The 20,272-nt window shown below is 38.9% G+C and overlaps 1 protein-coding gene across 1 annotated transcript in view; it reads left to right on the top strand.

Moving 5' to 3' along the window:
* NECTIN3 (nectin cell adhesion molecule 3) overlaps positions 1-19,540 on the top strand; it is a 103,465-nt gene extending 83,925 nt beyond the window's left edge. Inside the window, exons 8-9 of the mRNA XM_055126724.1 lie at positions 16,564-16,626; positions 17,734-19,540. Coding sequence (XP_054982699.1) covers positions 16,564-16,626; positions 17,734-17,910 — 240 coding nt within the window. The 3' untranslated portion in view covers positions 17,911-19,540. The remainder of the gene's footprint in view (positions 1-16,563; positions 16,627-17,733) is intronic.
* The last annotated feature ends 732 nt before the right edge of the window (positions 19,541-20,272 follow it).

Here is a 20,272-nt window from a genome sequence, read left to right as displayed (position 1 = left end):
GCATCTTTCATGTCCAGTTTAGTGACTAAGAATGTCTTTAGCTGGTGTTTGCTATTGAAGTTCTGTCATGTACCATTGAATTTGAACGATAGTCTAGCAACATGAAGTAATCTTGTTCGGATGCTTAGTTCATTCAGCGTGTTGGATACATCATTCCATTCCCTTCTAGCCTACAAGACTTTACTTGAAAGGTCTTCTGTTATTTTTATGGGGGTTCCCTTATAGGTGAATTTTGGGTTTCCATATGTTGTTCTCAGGCTGGTATCTCTGATATAATTCAGATGTTATTTCTCTTCAGGCTCTTATGGAACCCTGGTGTTTCCTTCATTTTTCTCCCTTGCCCCTTCTTTTGTTCTTTTTGAATGGTCTCATGCATCTTTCCTTCTAATACTCTGATTTGTTCCTCTGCTGCTATCATCACTGTTTAGTACCTCTTTTGAGATTTTGGTCTTTTTTAAATTTTCTCATCAGATCAGTGATTTCTGATTGTAGCTATCTCTTACTTCCTCTCTTTCTTTGCTGTTATTTTCAGCAAACAGCCTGATCACGGTCATTTGAAGTCACCACTGGGGAGATTACAGGGTTTCTTCTAGGCAGGCTCTTGTCCATTGGCTTAGGTGAATTCCTCTGCTGCTTCATCATTCCTGGTGTTGAACCGCATCCCTAACTGTGTGGGGGGGTTAGGTTGGGAGGTGTTGCATGGAGAGTGGAAGAGGTCTCTCATGGGGCTCATTTGGAGCACATCTTTAACTTAGGTTGCCTCATCATTTGTGGGGCGTTGGGATACTTTTATGTGAATATTTACTGAGATCAGAACAAAGCAATAACAAATTTCACTTTGAAAAAAATAAGTCTAGAGTATACATTCAGTAGAAGTAAAGAAATTTATTTGTAACTAAGGAGGAACACTGCCTTTTGGATATGACAGTATTGTCACTAGCAACGATGCTATTAAAGTTCTGTGATGACTTGAGAAAAATACTACCTTGTGGAGTAAATTATCTATCTTCTATCTTTTAAATAAACCTTATGAATCTTAAGCTTGCCTTTGAAAATTTGCAGTGTAAACATTCTGTACTTATTGTAATAGATGACTCATTTCATCCTTTAATATTATAAATAAGGAGACTAGATGTTACGTTGTATGGTATTGTTTTCCAATAGAAGAAACATGCCCTCTAAGTTAATTTAATTTTTTTAAGTATGAGTCTATAGAAAAGGACTTTTCTGGGGAGGGGGGCTCATCTCTGGGCTATGGTAAATTAAAGACTCAAGAGTCTCAATTTGCTAAAAAATAGATTGTCTATGGTTTTTCTTAATCAAGACTGGAGCCCAGATCTTCTAAGTGAACAGTTCGGATGATGATAAAGCAAGTGGCAGGCATCTGGCAAGCACTACACATCTCTAGTCCTTCCTCTCCTCTGTATACCATGTCCCATTTCAGCTGCCCATTGCCTCGCTGCTTGCACTCTCCTTCCATAGTCAAATTAAGAAATGACTGGATATACTTGATAGGCAGTTTTTGTGGCGGCTAAAAACAGATTATGGAAGTGCATAATAAGAATTAGAATCTCAGCTCTGAATTAAAAATAAATTAAATATGGGGGCATTTTTTCATGTCTCTAAGCCCCAGCTTTGTCATTTTTATTGTGGGAGCAATAATAATATTTTAGAATGTGTCAAAAGCATGTTGTACAACAACTGTCTTACGGGGTGAAGAGTAGTGGGTAAGTTTGTGTTGATAGATTCCAGTCCTTTTTTCCATAACATGAGCTTAACGGTGTCTGTTTTACCCATGTTGACATTGTCGAGCCAACTTTTGTGTTCTTTTTTTTCCACTTTTTTCAGTTCTAGACAATCTCTTCCAGTCTTCCCAAGATTACCAGGGATTGAGAATCTGTTTTTATGACGTTCATACACACAAATTACTTCTTAACTATCCAGGTCCTGCGGTTAAAATTATAGACACAAGGATTTCAGTCCCACTCATGCATATTTCCCAGAATATCCCATTCCCAATTTCTCCATGAGCATCACTAAAAGTTAGAGTTGAAATAGATATTTTTCCTTTTTCCCTCCTTCAACTCTAGTCTGTCAAAACCATCAGGGAGTGAGAATCTGTTTTATGACGTTCACAGTCTTGATTGCAGAATCCCATACCGCGGATGCAGGCGTAGCCTGTCACCTAACTCCATCTGACAACTCGGGGGTCTTCTTGGAGTCGGGCCAGGCAGCCTTCCCCAGCCCACCTGCTGGTCTGCAGCAGCCACATTCACCTCCCATAGCCGATGCCCTGTTGACTCACCCACTGGCTCTGTTGTTCAGATTCATGAACTGAGTCTCTGAAGAGCTCCAAGCCAAGTAGATAAAATTCATGAACATACCAGCTCCCCAGCTGAAAATTCTACAGTGTCCTCAGGACGGGAGCAGGCCAAATTCCTGCTCCAGCAGCTACCATACAAATGGCCTGTGGCCTAACTTCGTGGCTTTACTAAGAATCTGTTAGACTCATCCATTTCTGTAGATCCTGAAGTTTCTCAGTTGTCTGATACCTCCAGATCCCACAATACTGACATTCCAGTAGGAGCACAGCAAATTCGCTGAGAAAGTAACATAGCAGCCAGCTAAACTCAACAAACATAACACAGAAGGCTCAACTAGTGTCAAATCCCCAAAGATTTAACAGCCCCATGGTGAGATACAACAACTTTCACAAATTTTACTGAAGTATTTTTGATGGTTTCTTTAGTCATTTGGTTATAATAAACAACTGTCACTGTCATCCCGTTGCTCATCGATTTGCTCAAGTGGGCACCAATGATGTCTCCATTGTGAGACTTATTGTTACTCCTTTTGGCATATTGAATATGCCACGGGGAACTTGCCGGGTCTCCCGTGCGGGTAGCTTGCCTGGCTCTCTGAGAGAGGCTGAGGAATTGAACCCGGGTCAGCCGCATGCAAGGCCAACGCCCTTCCCGCTGTGCTATTGCTCCAGCCCTGTAATAAGCAATATAAAACAAATTGTCATGTATTTGCTAAAGGGGCAGGCTTGGGTGGTGGTTGGGACAAATGGGAACTGATGGAGGGAAGATCACTCAGGTAGTGGGATTGGTGTTGGATCGTCAAACAACTGTATTATGAACAACTTTGTAAACCATGGCATTTAAATTAAGTTAGAAGAAGAGAGAGAAAGAGAGAGAGGTGAGGGGGAGGGAAGGAAGGAAGCGGGGAAGAAGGGTGGGAGAAGGAGGGGAGAAGGAAGGGAAGGGAAGGGAGGAAGGAAAAGGAAGGGAGGAATGAAGGGCTTTGATTAATTCCCAGCAACTCTCTCCCTTGACATGGAATGTATAATTCACAGGCTTTTGAGAAACCCTTTCTCCCTAAATGCCCCTTTTATAAACCTCATATGAGTTGAGAGTAACAAAGACACATTGAATGATGGCTATTGAGCTAAACTCATTGACAAACTAAATTGTCCTATCATAGAAACAATCTAAGAATCTAAGAATTTAGGGAGGTAGCTTAAAGGATGGAGCAATATCTTGGATGCACTAAACTGAGTTTGATCATTACCACCAAACGTCTCCCCAGGCACAGTCTGGTATCACCCTGGTGGTTTAAGTTGCTGCCACTGCAGCACTGAACCATCATGCCTGTGCAACAAGGCAGATGATGTGTATTGCCAGGAGTGGCCTCCAGGCCTGCTGTGTTCTGCTTGGGAGATCCATCCAGAAACATAAATGAACTAAGATGAATAGATCTTTATTCAAATTTCTGTCTCAACAAAATTACAAACTACTACATGTCATAACCTTTCAGAAATCATTCATGAATAGGTTAGATGCAGTGATTTTAAATCTGTGACTGTCGGGAGTTTACTATTTATAAGAATCATTCATACAAATTTACCCTTATGGGTAACATCAGGAGAATCATAACAATTACATATCTCATTAAACAAGTGCCTAATGTTGCAAATTTTACTTTATTCTAATACAGTCTTTATTATCATTGCTCATTGCAATCCAGTCTGTCATAACTGTTAAAAAAAAAAGTAACTGAGAGGGAAAATGTATCTTTGCTCACTGTTTTAATATTTTTTTTACAAATTCTATAAGAGAAGTACTTAATAGGAATGTAACATAGCTTATGCCTTGAGGAATCTTTATCTTGTGAATAATGCCTGGCTATATTCATGACTGTATAAAATGTATTACGTGCTTGTATCATGTCAGATTCCAGACTACCTTCTTCTGCTTCTCTTCATTGAGCGTTCTCCTCCAACGTAGAATATAATACAACGGAAAGGCAGTTTTAGCTCAACTTTATTGAATTATGATTTATGTAAAATGATGCTCCACTTCAAGGTCACAGTTTGGTAAATTTGGCAAATGTATACATTGATGCAAATTTAACCACCACCCCAATTAAGAATTTTTCTGGGACTTGAAAATATCTTGAACACTCCTTTAACCACTAGTTCCTTCTCCAACTGTCGTGGTTCCTAGCACAATTATCTTAGCATGCCTTTTGAGAAGAACTTCACATAAATGGGACACAGTGCCCTCCTTTGTCTCCAGTTTCTTTTGCTCAGCATAATGTTTATGAGATCCATGTTGCTGCATGAATAAATTTTCTTTCATTGCTGAGTACTAGCCTATTGTATGATTGCACTCTAATTTGTTTATTCATCCAACAGTTAAGGACTGTCTTTTTTTTTACGAGGTTTTGGAATATTGTGAATAAAAATCTTTCATAATTTTTTGTAATAGATTTGTCTGGCTTTCATATAATGCTATCTCATGAAAAGAGTTACAATGAATTTTCTTTACATTGTGCAGGAAAAAATTAAGGGTAGTTTTAGTCTTCTGAATGCCTAGTAGAATTTACTAATGTTTCCATGTGAGCCTGAAATGTCTCTGGATTTTGTCTTTCAAAAACATTTTTGTCAATTTCATCTACATTTTTGATACTAATCGGTATCAAATTGATCATGTTTTTCATCCTTTTAATTTAGATAAGATCAGTAGCAATGTCATAATTTATTTTAATAGTGACTTTTTTCCTTTTTTAATTAGTAGCTTTCTAATTCTATGTTTTTTTTTTCAAATAACCATCTTTAGTTTCATTAATTTTGATCATTGTTTATTTGTTGCTTATTGATATTTTTAACTGTTACTACTTTTGTTTTTCCTCCTTTAAGATTTAATTTTCTGGGGCAGGCTGGAGCGATAGCACAGTGGGTAGGGCATTTGCCTTGCATGCAGCCAACCCGGGTTCAGTTCCTAGCATCCCATATGGTCCCCTGAGCACCAGCAGGAGTAATTCCTGACTGCAGAGCCAGGAGCAACCCTTGTGCATCACCAGTATGACCACACCCTACCCCCACCCCCCGCCAAAAAAAAAAAAAGTAATTTTCTGGGGAGTGGTAGGATGTGGTAGGATGCTTGCCTTGCACGTGGCCAACCCAGATTCAATCCCAGAATCCCTCTCTGGTCCCTAAGCACCACTATGTGTGGTCTTTCATGCAGAACACAGAATAAACCCTGAGCACCTTTGATGTAGCTCAAGAACAAACAAAACTATACAATTTTTCCATGTTTCAGTTTCTTAAAAATGCTGAGATCACTAAGATACTTTTCCCAGTATAAGAATTGAAAGCTACTTTTTTTTTTTTACTTTTTGGGCCCAAACTGGCAGTACTCAGGGCTTACTCCTAGCTCAGCACTCAGGGATCACTGCTGGCAGGCCTTAGGAGACCATGTATGGTGCAGGGATGGAGCCCAGGAAGGCTGTTTATGAGTCAGGCTCCCTACCTGCTGAACTATTGCTCTGACCTAAAACCCATTAATTCTTTTCTTAATATTTTGAGCTCTCATAGTTTGAAGTTTCATCAAGTTTAGTATAGAATTATTGTATACCTCTTAATGACTTTTTAATCATTCAATACAAGATATTTTTACTTTTTTCAATTTTTCTATGTCCTTAGAGTTATTTAGATATATACTGCTTACTTTCCAAAGATTTTGAAGTTTTCCAAATATGATTATTGATTTCTCATCAATTCTTTTAGAATTAGGAAATATATATGTAGAATATAAATCCTTTTTTAAATGTATTGAAACTACTTTTATTATGTTCTATATGTTAAAATTTTATTTTAGATACCATGATTTGTAAACTCTCTTAGTAACTTGCCAGTTTCTCCCAGAGGGAGAAGTAGGTTGTAAGATACTACTGAGAGTTTCCTGCCCACATGGAGAGCCTCACAAGCTTCCCATGGTGTATTCATATGCCAAAGCCAGTAACAAGCTGGGTCTCATTCCCCTGACCCTGAAAGAGCAGCATCGTTGGGAAGAACGAGTACATAGAGGCTTCTAAAATCTCAGGGATAGGACAAATGGAGACGTTACTAAAACCACTTGAGAAAATCGATGATCTTCGGGATGATGATGATGATGATTTGTAATATTTTTAATGCTGATAATGAAAGAATTTCATGCATAAAATATTCCAGCATTACACCCTCCATCAGAGTGTCCGCTTCCCTTCACCCATTTGAAATGAAATGTTTTATGTATACTGAGACAATGTGCATTCTTCTGTTGAGTAAAAATGTTTTACCAATGTCAATTATGTCACGCTGATGAATAGCGTTATTCAGGTCTTCTTACATAATTTTAGTTTATATTACTGTCAGTTATAGAGAGAAATTTTACTTTTAGCTATTTGAATATGCTTTTATCCTTTTTTTTCTATTTATTTAAGGATCTCTTTTAATATGTACATACATAGTATTGTTTTGGTAAGTTGACCCTGTTTTAGTTTTAAAAGATTTATTGTGCATTTTTGTCCAGCGATTATATTTATATTTATATAAATACTTCAGTTTTGAACATTTTTGTGACTCAGGTTTCAATGGTATGAGTTTTTCCATTCTGTTAGACTATGCCTCTACGTATAAATTTTACTTTACATAGAAAACATGTAATTGAATATTATGTCCTTTACTCAGTCTGAAAATTCTGTTTCAGTTGTTTTGTTATGTTTATATTAGTTCTTTCACTTTTTTTAATTCCCTTCTTCCTTTTTCCTTCCTTTTTTTAAATTAACTATTTTGTATGTTTATCATTCTATTGAATATATAGCTATACCTTTTTTCTTTTTTTCAATATGTAATTTTTTCATATAATATGAATAATTGCACAGATGCGTTATAATAACAATGTACAGTTTTATGTTAGGCATTAATGTATACTTCAGTTTCTTTCCTTAACATTCTTATACATTTTGTTTCTCCATATTATTGTATCATTGTCATCTCGTTGATGAACAATTTGCTTGAGCAGGCCCAGTAACTTCTCCATTCGTCCTAGCTTGAGATTTTAGCAGCCTCTCTTTACTCATCTTTCCCAACGGTGCTGCATTAGAGGCTCTTCAGGGTCAGGAGAATGATACCCATCATTGTTACTGTATTTGGCATATGAATACGTCACAGGGAGCTTGCCAGGCTCTCCTGTGCGGACAGGAAGCGCTCAGTAGCTTGCCAGGTTCTCCAAAAGGGAGAACTAGGCTATCAGATACCGAATGGCTGCAGATGTGGCCATGATATCTTGGTAAACTCATATTTTCAGTTGCAGGGTCTTTAACAAAAAATTGAAAACCTATGAATTCATATTTGGAATTTGTTTTCTTTAACAAAAACTTCCCCATAACATTTCTTATGTACAGGTCTACAGACAACTTTTCTTGGTTTTTGTTTGCCATTTTCAAATTATGTTTCCTTTTGGTGCCCACCTGGCAGTGCTGTGGGCTTATTCCCATCTCTGCACTCATGGTCACTGTGATGGTGTTTGCAGGGCTATATTGGGTGCCGAGGATTGAATCTGGTTAGCCACATGCAAGATAAGTGCCTGCCCTGCTGTACTGTCTCTTCACCCCTTTTTGTAATGTTTTAACATTCGACCTTAAGTTTTTATATTATGTTTATATTGTGAAATATAGAATCCTAATTTTACTTTTTTGTTTGTTTGCTTCCTATTCTATAATTTAAAGTTGTACTTTCTACTGATTTCTAGTTTTAATTTTCGGTTTTTTGCTTTTTCCATTTGGGCTGGTGGTTCAAACACAAGGGCCTGAGGATGTGGTTCTGCTCAGGAGTTACCCAGCCACTCCATTCCCCATTGGTGCTCAAGAACCTGCAGGGGTACCCTTACCCACAAAAAAGATGGAGACTGGATGGCCTATAGTACAACAGTAGGGCATTTGTCTTGCACCCTGCCAACCCAAGTTTAATCCCCAGCATCCCATATGATCCTCTGAGCACCACCAGGAGTAATTCCTGATTGCAAAGCCAGGAGTAATCTTCAGGGACCATGTGGTTCAAACCAGAGTCTGCTGTATGCATGCAAGGCAAGCACTTTATGTAACCCCTGTACTATGCTGTCAACTCCACATGATAGCTATTTTCAATGTTCTTGACTATTAATTTTTTTTTATTTTATTGAATCACCGTTAGATAGTTACAAGCTTTCATATTTGGGATATAGTAAAAAAACTCAATGAAATTAATGCCTCACCGAAATACTTTACCTGGCTAGACTCTGATTCATAACAGAAAGAACAACGTACAGTTTCACAGATAAACAACAGCTTAGGAACTTCATAGACTCAGAACCATGGTTACACGAACAACTGAATGGGCTACTTTAAGAAAAGACAGGACTCTCAAATACACCAAATTTCAGCAGAAAAATGGGATAAAACCCTATAACAATAATCTCTCTCAACGTCAGTGGGCTAAACACACCAATTAATCGACTTAATTTATTAGTCATATCTGGGTTCATTTCTGTGGAATTACCTCCCCAGCCTTTCTGTTTTGTTTAGCACATATTAATTGAATTCTAGATATTGTGAGATTATATTGTCAGTTGTTTAAATTTTGTCATTTCCTAGTAATTATTTTCTGACTGTGTGTGTCCGTGTTACTTTGTGTGTATATGTGTCTGAGTTATCATACACACACACACACACACACACACACGAGGACAGGTGTGCATAGGCATGCACACATTTATACCTGTGTGTCTTGCACTTCATGTTTTCTTACTCTCTAGGATCTTACTCCTATGAAATTCAGTTATCTAATGTCTGAACACAAAAATTCCATATATTTTGCACCCATTGTTGTTATTTGATAGGAGTGATCTGCCATTATTTCTCTATCGTCATAATGAGGTAAACTGGTGTGTACAGTTACATCAAACTCATAAAGATCGACTCTATTGTAATCACATGACCTAGACTATAATAGAGAGAGAGAATACCAACTGATGCAGGGCATCTTGTAAAAAAACACGGGAAAAACAATGCAAGTCAGTATGCACAGAAAATGACTGTAGCTCAGCAATTCCAGAAAAATCTTAATTTGGAGTCCCCTAGAAGACAAGTCATCATAAATCTTAAATATCGAACTGGAACTCTGATGTAGTGAGGGGAAAAAACAAAAACATGATCTCCCTGCTTACCAGTAGAATCAAGAAAAACAAAAGCATAGTGGAAGTAAATTAAAATGGAAACTGTCACATAAAATATTGAAGATTTAGTTTCTGGATAGACATAAAAGAGCAATATGCAGTAATTTGCTTCATTTCTAATGGACTAGCCAAGATTTCTAGCAGAATCAAAATAAGTAATGCATTCATGAATTCTTCATGTGATCTGTAATCTGATTGTCTGGTTCCATTAAAAATAAGTTCCCAGTTAAATATTTGGTTATGTCTGAGGTGCTCATAAGTGAAAATGGAAGGTTACCCAAGGATTTGAGAGGGAAACCGTGCAAATACTTGAAATGGAATGGCAGCAATAGAGGGCAGACCAGGTGCAAGTTTGTAAGGGTTTAGAGGATCTAGTAGCACTGTAGCGCTGTAGCACTCTTTCTGTTGTTCATCCATTTGCTCAGGTGGGCACCAGTAATGTCTCCATTGTGAGACTTGTTACTGTTTTTGGCATATCGAACATACTATGGGTAGCTTGCCAGGCTACCGTGTGGGCAGGAGAGGGATGGAGGAATCGAACCTGGGTGTGCCACATGCAAGGCAAACACCCTACCCTCAGTGTTATCACTCTAGTCCTAGGGTGGTCTTTCAACAGCGAGGTACTGAGCTTTAGGAATCATATTAACCAAGGCATTGAGAAGTAAGTTTATAGACCCTTTAGAATTTAAATGTTATAGTAATAGATACAATCTCTCTAAAAGATAGGAGAAATTTGAACATGCTTATATGGCAAAAGGGAAGACTGGAAGGAAGGGAAGAGAGATTTGAAGAACAGTGGAATGGAAGTTCTTAAGGCAATGGGAGTGACTTATGTTAGATGTTTTTCTAAATGTGAAACAATTCTGAAGGGGAAAGTTCGGGGCTAGGAATTGGAGGGAAAACGTGAGAGAATATGCATAAAAAACAATTTTTAAGGCTTTTAAGTAGAAGGCTTGTAGACTCAAATTTGACAGCAGGAATGATTTTGCCAAATTGAACTCTAGCTTGTATGTAGTCTTTTGTTGCCAGAGCAAGCAAAATAGCCAGGATTATGTGGCTCTCATGAGAATAAGAGCTTGGAATCTTAATTTTTTCATTACCTAAAATAAACCATAATGATTCTGAAAGTTTTGTTCATGGATTTTAGTATTTGCTGTGTCACTGAAAATAAGCTTTCATGTTAAAAACATAAGTAAAAAGCATATGTACTGGTTTGTTTGGTAATTCAGAGAGAGCAAAAATATTTACTAAGGTAAAATATAGTGATACATAAAACGCCAGTAGTTTTAGCAGCTTGAGAGTTAGCAATGAAGGTCTCTATGACTTTTAGTAACTTTATTTTACAAAAATAAATACAGATTATAGTTAAAAATTTGCTACGAGGTAGTGCTTGAAAATAGGGTCTTCTAAATTCATAATTGAGATTTGGAGTAACCCAAGGCTTTGTGGAAAAATTGTGCAAATAATGTATCCATCAGTTAAAATCTCAGTGGTTAAGTCAGTTCCTATATATTAAGCACCAGATATGTGCAGGACACTTTTGTATAATCTTTGGTCCTTAACTTTTTAAAGCATCATAATATGCAGCTTTGCAGGTAACGTATGGAGGAGCAGAATAAGGACATTTGGACTCATTGTTAGATTAAATGAAAACTTGATGTATTTTGTCAGAAATTTGGATGCCACATATGAGAAGCACAGCATGCTTTCTATGGTCCTAAAACTTAATGTAGGGCTGTCCCTAGGATATAGGAGACTCCCATCTGTATAATTTAATTAAATGATGTATTATAAAATTTATAAATAAATTTATAAAATTAATGAGGTATAGAGATTTATTAATCAGATGTGCTATCTTGGGTAGAGAAAAGGAACTTAAGCATTCACTTAGTTTTCTGTTTGTGCATAAAAGTTGGTCATAGTATCTGGGCACCGTTTCCAATTCAGGTTTTACAACACTCTTCTTGTTTTTATTCAAATCTGCTGCTTCTGGCTAATTTTAAGAGCAGAAAAGAGTGCAGTTTTCTTTTAAGCATCATCATCATACTCATCTGACCTATGGTAATCTTATTCTGGGAATTAAATCAGCATGTATTATACTTATTACTGAAATATACATGAAACCACAGACAGAATCATTAATCTTGACAGAACAAAGTAGCTCATGACATGCCTCTGGAGCGTTAGCATCTTACACACACTTATCATTAGTTAGATATTAAACAAAGACATTCTTTCAGTAGGAAACAAGAAATCCAGTACTTGGGGACACAGATGCTGGGAAATTACACTGGTGGAAGGGTGGGTGTTGGAACGTTGTATGACTGAAACAAAACCAGGAATAATTTTGTAATGCTCTAACAGTGATTCAATAAAAAAAAAAATTAATCCAGTACTAAGTAGTTACATAGGATCTTCTTTCAAACTAAAGACTTGCCCACAATGTCCAGAGTCACAACCCCCTGTATGTAAGTTGTCCTTATTAAATTTCTGCATTCATCCCATGGGTCTGTATACTTCTTTGTTTTGAGTCAAGTTGCTGTCATTTTTGGGAACTTTATTAACTCCCACAGTTAGATGGACTTCTAAAATGAAGTTAGCTATGCCGCTATTACTCATAAGGCCATCTCTTTGAAATCTGGCTGTACGGAAGCAAAAATAGATTTTCTTGCCTCTGAATTTCCTAGTACTATTACAATGCTTGTCGTATTGTTATTCTAGACACTGAGTCATATGTGTTCTCCCTGAATACAGATTTTCAAGGACTTAAACATAGTTACTGTGTTTTGTTTATAATCAAATGTGAGTTCACTGAGAGTAACCAGTAAAGTGTGAAAGATAACTTACTTGGGGTCATGTTAAATTTATTACTTGATGGAGCTGGTGAAAATAGTTCAAGGGTTCAGGTGCTTACTTTACTTTGCCTTGCACAGGACATACCCCAGTCAGAATACCCAGTACCACACATGGTCCCCTGTGCACCACAGGAATGAATCCTGCACACAGAGACAGGTTTAAGCCCTGAGCACTGCAGGGGGTGGCACAAAAACAAAGTATTTGGAGTTTTATGGCACTAACCTAGAACAGCACTTATTTCAACCCAGTCTTCTCTTGAACTCTAAAGTTTGGTTTTGTTTGGGGGCTCTGTCCAATGGTTTAGGGTTTACTCCTGCTCCTAGCTCAGGGATCACTCCTGGCGGTGCTTCGGGGACCATAGGGAATGCCTTGTATCAAACCCAGGACTGCCACGTGCAAGGGAAGCATATTGCCACTTCTGCATGAAAAGGCACTTGCTTCGGGCTGGAGTCATAGCACAGCAGGTAGTGCATTTGCCTTGCGTGCAGCTAATCCAGGTTGATTCCCAGCATCCCATATGTTCCCCCGAGCACCATCAAGAATAATTCCTTAGTGCATGAGCCAAGAATAACCTCTGTGCATCACAGGGTGTGACCCAAAAAGCCAAAAAAAAAGGCACTTGCTTCTTCTAGAAATTAAACTTCTACCTGCCTTGTCTCTTCTAAAATTATGTAGAACTCTCTATGTTAATAGAACATAAAATTAACACAGATAATCTAAAAATTAGAAACTAGAGGACGTATTTTAATTTCAGTTACTTTTCCCCAGTTCTTTGTTAATTTTTATCTTGAACCAGAGCCTATTGATAATTTGTAGCAATGTGAAAGAAAATACATAGGCCTTTGTTGATAATGTAAGGATGTCAAGATGATGATACTAGGTACTGAGCCAGATGTGGAATGAGTGAATGGCTTGTCCTCATTGAGACTTGACCTCCACTACCTACTATCTGGGCCTCACTCTGTGATCATGTTCCCCTGACCCCAGTCTTCCCTCAGCCAGCACTTGGGTCCCATGGCAGGTGGGGTTAAGGGGTGAGTGCTCACAGAGGTAGTTATGGAATATAGTCCTGGAGGGAGAGGTGGGGGACAGCGTGAACCATGATGGGGGAAGACTAGTCAAGAACCAAGGAGAAGATTGTAGGATGACATTGGTTTGTCCTTTCCGCCTTACCACAGGAAGCTTAGGTATATTGGGTTACTCTCATCACACCGCCTCTCTCATTCCTATATCCTCCTATCTCTCCCACTCATCTTTCTCTGCATTCCCTCTCGAGGCCCTGTCTCTCGTCTCTTCCTCAAGCCTGCTCCTGCGGAAAGGACCAACCATTGTTATCCTACAGAAGATAAGCGGTAGGAAGCAGGATGGCTTTTCTTTTTTTTTAATTTATTTTTTAATTGAGTTACCATGAGAATAGTTACAGGGCTTTTAGGATCGAGTCTCAGTCATACTATGCTCAAACACCCATCCCTTCACCAGTGCACATGCTACGCCACCAATAACTCCAGTATACCCCGCCCCCCACTCCCCCTCTGCCTGTGTGGCAGATGTTTTTCACTTTACTCATTCCTTACTTTGATTACATTCAATTTTCGACAGGAAACTTACTATCATTATTTGGAGTTTTTCCCCCAACACTCAAATCTGTCAGAATGGCATCATTAGATTGTACGTTTTCTATTGTTGGTAACAAAGAGTATATGATGTTGCACGATCATGAAAGCAGCTGCCCAGATTTGGAATTCTGGTATTAAGTCCAGAAGTATTTCTGGCCAGCAGCCACTGCATTCTGAGATTGGTTTCTGTGGTGCTGGGATCATGGCTGTTCAGGAGCGGAGGACCTGTTCATGGGCGATCGCTTGGGGTCTCATTTAGGCAGGAGGCAGGGCCAGTTCTGCCTCCCCCATCGCAAGATTCCCCATGTGTCCCATCACTTCAAGCTCCTACCTCTCTGTCCAGTTGATTCTGAATGGTGGTGGTCGCCATGCTGTCCAGGGGGGGAAAGGCCAAAGGACAGAAACCGTTCACCTCCCAGGGCTGCACAGGGCCGTAGCTTAGTTCAGAGACCAGGAGTATATCTGCCAGCAGCCGCTGCATTTTGAAATTGGTTTATGTGCCACTGGAATAATGTTCACTCAGGGGTGGTGGATCCGTTCCTGAGCATATATTTTATATATCAGGAAAGGTCCCGTGGCCACATAAGCGGCTGCACGGTTTGGAGGTGTCCCAGTCCCGCATACCAGAGCCGTGTTAGTAGAAGCTCATTGTCGCCGGGGCTCTATCTGGGGAAGGTGTGCTGGCTGTACCTTCTCCGTCTGGCACCCCGGTGGTGGTGTTCTGGTCTGGGGTCCAGAGCAATCTCCAGCTTGCGGTGCTGCCGGGACAGCCCGAATTCTTTACTCAGGATGGCTTTTCGAGCTGAGACTACAAGTCCTGGAAGTATATGCTTCATTATCTCCTTAGACCTCTTACAAATAGCAAGCTGACAGTGAAATCAAGAAATCTAAAATGTAGAACATTAAACCCCCAAGTGGTTCTCTTCTGACCACAAGGTTCTATGTGTGTGTGGTCACATGTTCATGACGTTAGCACTGCCTTGGAGTTCTGCAAATGTGTGCCTTTAGTATCAGTGGAGGAAATCATCGAGACATGCTGCTGGGGTTGAGAGAAACAGGACAGTGAAAACTAGGAAACAAGATAGATTGGAGGCCAAAAAGAGATTGTAGCTGGTGAGGTGGGTACCTTGCATGCAGCTGACCTGGGTTTGATCCCCAGCATCTCATATGGTCCCCTTTGTCCACCAGGAGTGATTCCTGAGCACTGAGCATGGAATAAGTCCAGAGCACTGCCAAGTGTGACACAAAAACCATTAAAAGAAAAAAAAGCATGGTAGATCAGGGTGTGACCTCTAGTAAAGGTATAAGCATAAAGAATGGAAAAACTTGAGAGCAAGAAAAATTTGGATAATGTGGAAAGATCTTGTATAAGAAATAATGATTTAATTAGAACATGATGGGTAATATTTCAAAAGTCAGAAATAGGGCCAGAGTGATAGCACAGCAGGTAGGCATTTGCCTTGCACACAGCTGACCTGGGTTCAATCCCTGGCATCCCATATGGTTTCCGAAACACTGCCAGGAGTAATTCCTGAGTGCAGAGTCAGGAGTAACCCCTGAGCAATGCTGGGTGTAACCCCCCCCAAAAAAAATAAATAAAGTCAGAAATAAGGGACAGATCTTTTAAACTAAAAGTCCACCACAAGATATTGATATGGAAAGCATTTTGGTAAGTATGCTTCTGGTCTGGGACTTTCAGGTATGGTTTTATGTGTTTATAAAACTTTTACTTTCTAGACATGGGTGATATAGAATGTTAGCTTAAGAATTTAATCAACAAAGTAATATTTAAATCAGTTTGTGACACAGATGTCAGTCTGTGACTGGAGATGCCTTCATTCTGAGTTTGTTTCATCTACAGAATAAAAGTATTGAATCTGTAGAACAAATGCAAGATAAAATGAAATGTTTATTAAAAACCTCCAACTTATATACTAAATCTAGTAAAGAAGATAAGCATATAAGAAAATAATCATGATAATCAATGCAATGAAAACATAAAAAAAGGGAGAGACTATTTCTGCTTGTGGGTTTCATGAAGTGTTTCCCAAAAGAGGTGATATTTAATTTGTGGGTCAGTGGGTGTGTTTTTAAACCAAAAGGAAGCTGGAAAAGATTATTTTCAGGATGAGGTTCAAACCCCTTTCAACCATGAGGAGGTGGGGGAACAGAGAGTAGGCAGGAAGGGCTGGGTGATTATATGCAGCTAGAAAGGCACTGAAATAAATCTGACCACCACCCCACATCACTTTAAAATCAAAGTGTTCACCTGAAAAATAGCAAGAGGCCTTTTGTGCTGAGTTCTCCCTTAGGTAAGATGTCAACAGGCCTTCCATAGGTGCTCTGAATCAAATGATCTTATATTTTATTCCTTTCTAAAGGGAAATCTGGAGAGGAAGAAGGGAAGATGGAGAGAGGGGGGGGAGAGAGAGAGAGAGAGAGAGAGAGAGAGAGAGAGAGAGAGAGAGGGTCTTAGTGGTCTCAGTCCCTATGTCTTTTTGCATGTGCATGGTGCCTCACAGTTCATATCCTTTTCTGTTCTCCTCCTCTAGACTGAGCACTTGTCTATGCAGACTCAGTTCAAAGAAAGAGAGGTCGGAGGTCTTCAGCACTCAGTAAGTAATGTGATCTTGCTACCAGGGTCAGCCCAGGCAGAGTTGGTGGCTCCCATTCTTATTAAAATGTCCTTTGACCTCCAGTAGGTGTCATTGTATTCCCTCCTTTGCTCTGAGTGTCTGTAGTATGGCTAAAGTACTTGAACGCACTCTTCTTAGACATAATACAGTTCTCTGTAACCCATAACCAAGTGAAGACTTTTGTACATTGGGTGAGGGTGGGGACTCATTTATATCTGCTGTGACCTGAGGTCACTTAAGGTAGAAAAATCAGAGAAGAGAATATCTTTATAATAACTTCTTTTTCATAGTTATGTCCAACATCCAGCCAAATTTCAGTTTATTCTCTAATCTTCCAAACTGAATTATTGAAGTATTTTGCTGGTTATTTGATTTAATTCTTAAGTTGGAGCCATTCAAAGAAACTTTGAAGTTTACATACAACCTTGTTTTCCAGTTTGCTTTAACTGATGCCCATTCCAAATTTTAAAACATGCATCTGACTGCATTGTTACTATGTTCTATGTGTAGGAGTTTCTTCACCCTTTTCAGATAGTGTAAAGAACAAATGACCAGGGTTGGAGAGAGAATTCAACAGGTTAGAGACCATGCTCCAATACCAGGCACCTTTTATGGCCCCGTGGTTACCATCAAAAACCATCCCTGAGCCCTAGAGCCAAAAGTAGTTCCTGAACATTTTAAATTTTTACAATATATAGGCTGGAGCAATAGCACAGTGGGTAGAGCGTTTGCCTTGCACGAGGCCAAACCGGGTTAGATTCCCAGCATCCCATATGGTCCCCTGAGCACCGCCAGGAGTAATTTCTGAGTGCAGAGCCAGAAGTAACCCCTGTGCATCGCTGGGTGTGATCCAAAAAAGCAAAAAATATATACAATATAAATATGGCTACAATGTGATAAGTTGTTGAACTTTACTATTCATTACTATTCATAACTTAAAAGGCTTTACTATTCATAACTTACAACTTATTCATAACTAATCAAGGACATAGACTGTATTGCTTCATATTCTTGCCTGTTTTTTACCAAAGAGTGGAAAAATGCAAACAGCTGCTCTACTAATATAAGCAATGTTTGAATTTTTAGAATGGATTAAATAGCAGGAGGTTTGACTATGACGAGAATCCAGCGGAGGAAGATGGGATTCAGCAGATGTACCCCCTTTGCAATCAGATGTGCTACCAAGACCGGAACTCTGACAAACATCTTCAAGCCAATGACGCCGAGAGAGTTTATATCAATCCGCGAGAGCATTATGTGTGATCCACTGTTTTCCATTGGATGTTCTAACAAATGTATATTCTTAGATTGGGGAGAGAAATACAGGACAATAGTGAGTCTTCGTTTCTCTCGTAGAGAAAGCAATTCCAATCTAAGTGTTTCAGAAGTCATGGTGAATGACTTGGAGCCAATAGAGAATTCTTCTCCTTCATTAAGAGTTTCTTAACCACCAGCTGTGTCTGTGAACTTGAGTCTAGCTTTGTGTGTTTCTGGAGAATGGTGTTTAACTACTAACATTTGGCCTATGATGGCACGTTCATTTAAAAGTAGAGCATCTGCCTGTGATGATAGCAGTGAGTCTGCAGAGAGGCAGGCCCCAGCTGGGAGAATTCACCTCCCTCGGTCTCAGGCACATCACCCTGCTCATCTGTAAGTCAAAAAGGCAGAACAAAGGAGTTCTGATTCCATTACACCAATTATTTATATGAGATTTGGCTTTCCATGATATTGCTTAGCATGGTTATAGTATAGTGTACAAATAAGAGACCCAAGGAAAGTGGCAAAATTTTTCTCTTTATACAAACAATAGTGATAACAAAAGCTTAATTAAAACATTTAGGGTGTTCATTGCTTTCAAACTTTTGTGAAATATCCATGCTATTAGCTGCCCACTCTTGCTGTTCTCTGTGCTAACCAAAGTTCTTCTCTTGCTCTGTCTTTGGTCCCCCGGTTCTGTTCTTTGCTAGCCAGATTAACCTATTTCCACCTATTAAATACTAAAAGCTTTGTCTAAATGATATAGAGCCTTAAGCCCTGTCCCTCTTTTCTGTACTATTGTATATGACAAGCTCATATTTCACTATTGAAATTTCCTCCTAATTAATCCTGTCCACAGTGCAGCTTTAGATATCCTTTGCCTTCTTTAGATTGGTTTTGTCCAAGTTTTACCTACCTCAAAGAAGCTTGCTGGAAGATTCCTGTGAAGTATTGCCTTTGGTTCAAAGTCAGGTAGAGAAGTTGAAATCCTAAAGATAGAAATAACTCACATGTCCTTTATCCCTGCCCGGTACTTTACTTGGTCAACAAAAGTGAAAAGATGCTAAGAAGGAAAAAAGATAGTAACAATTTACTACTGTATCATGCAACACTTGGGTGTCTAAATGTTTGCCTTGAGTTTCTCATGTCCCTTTGCCAACTTTCCCTCAGACTTAAGACTGAAGATTTTAATTATTGTGGGGTCAGCAGAGGAAGAGGAGTATGGCACATGTGTAAATGTTACTCCCTCTCTTGCCTTCAGCAAAACATTATTTTTCTATATGTCTGGAAGATCAGAGGTATGCTGTGACCCTATAGACTTGTCATCTGTTTGGGAGAAGCATCTGAAATGAAGTACACATTTCAGAGGGGCAGGAGAATATTAACATAAATCTCTAAAATTAGAGCCAAGACCCAATACTATTTGTGTTATACTGACTCTTTTTTCTTCTCTGTGTCTCTTTTCTTTTTTCAGTTGCCTGCTTGGTCAGACAGATTATCCAGGTGGCTCTACAGTAGGGATACACTTCCCCCCTAGTACTTAGGTCACCATTTCTGGGAGGAAAAAAAGCACGCTTCAATTCTAACCCAATCTTCTAACAACATAATTAGCAATTTCCAACTATATATATATATATATATATATGTATATATATATATATATATATATATATATATGAGATCTAAGGCTAGATTCCAAGGGCCCTTATTACTGTATTGCTGCTACCTCAGAGTTTATTTTCTAGTTTCAAGTTGACATTGAAAGAAGATTTTTAATTTTATGACTTGGAATACATGTTCTTATCATTGAAAGTGTAGGAAACTTTGCAGTTGTTCTCCAACAGGAAGATGACCCTGCCCTTGGCTGGAACTTACATTACCAGGGAAGTGTTTCCCAAATTCCAGGTGTCATGGATGAAAAGGAGGAGTGGCACAGCTGTTTCTTTAGAGTGCTTTCAAAGCATCTTACACATTGGAGATGCTTTTTAGAGTCCTTTTTCAGAAGGAAGTTGCATTAACTTCACAATAGCACATGATGGACTTATAGGAGAGTGAGATACCTTCAGTGTATTAAGAATGTAGGAAGTAAAGGTTTCAATTGTCTTCACCTTCCTACCAGGAAGCACCCACTATCATGTATATTTTTCTTTTTTTGTTACATTTATGGGAAAAAATTCAGGATGTAAATATCTTTCAAAGCCTTCTAGTTCAACATCCTCTCAGGCAGCTATATTTCTTTAACAGCAGATTTTATAGCTGACCTGACATGGGTCATATAAGCTATAGAATTGCTTATTCTGATACCTCCCATCTGTTCTCTCTAAATAGTGAGTAGAATAGAAAGGGGCTCTAAACAGATTTGATCAAC

The sequence above is a fragment of the Sorex araneus genome, chromosome 2 (genome assembly GCF_027595985.1).
Source record: "Sorex araneus isolate mSorAra2 chromosome 2, mSorAra2.pri, whole genome shotgun sequence".
NCBI classification, from domain to species: domain Eukaryota; kingdom Metazoa; phylum Chordata; class Mammalia; order Eulipotyphla; family Soricidae; genus Sorex; species Sorex araneus.
Note: the sequence above shows the minus strand (reverse complement) of the source record. Positions and strands in the feature narration are given on the sequence as shown.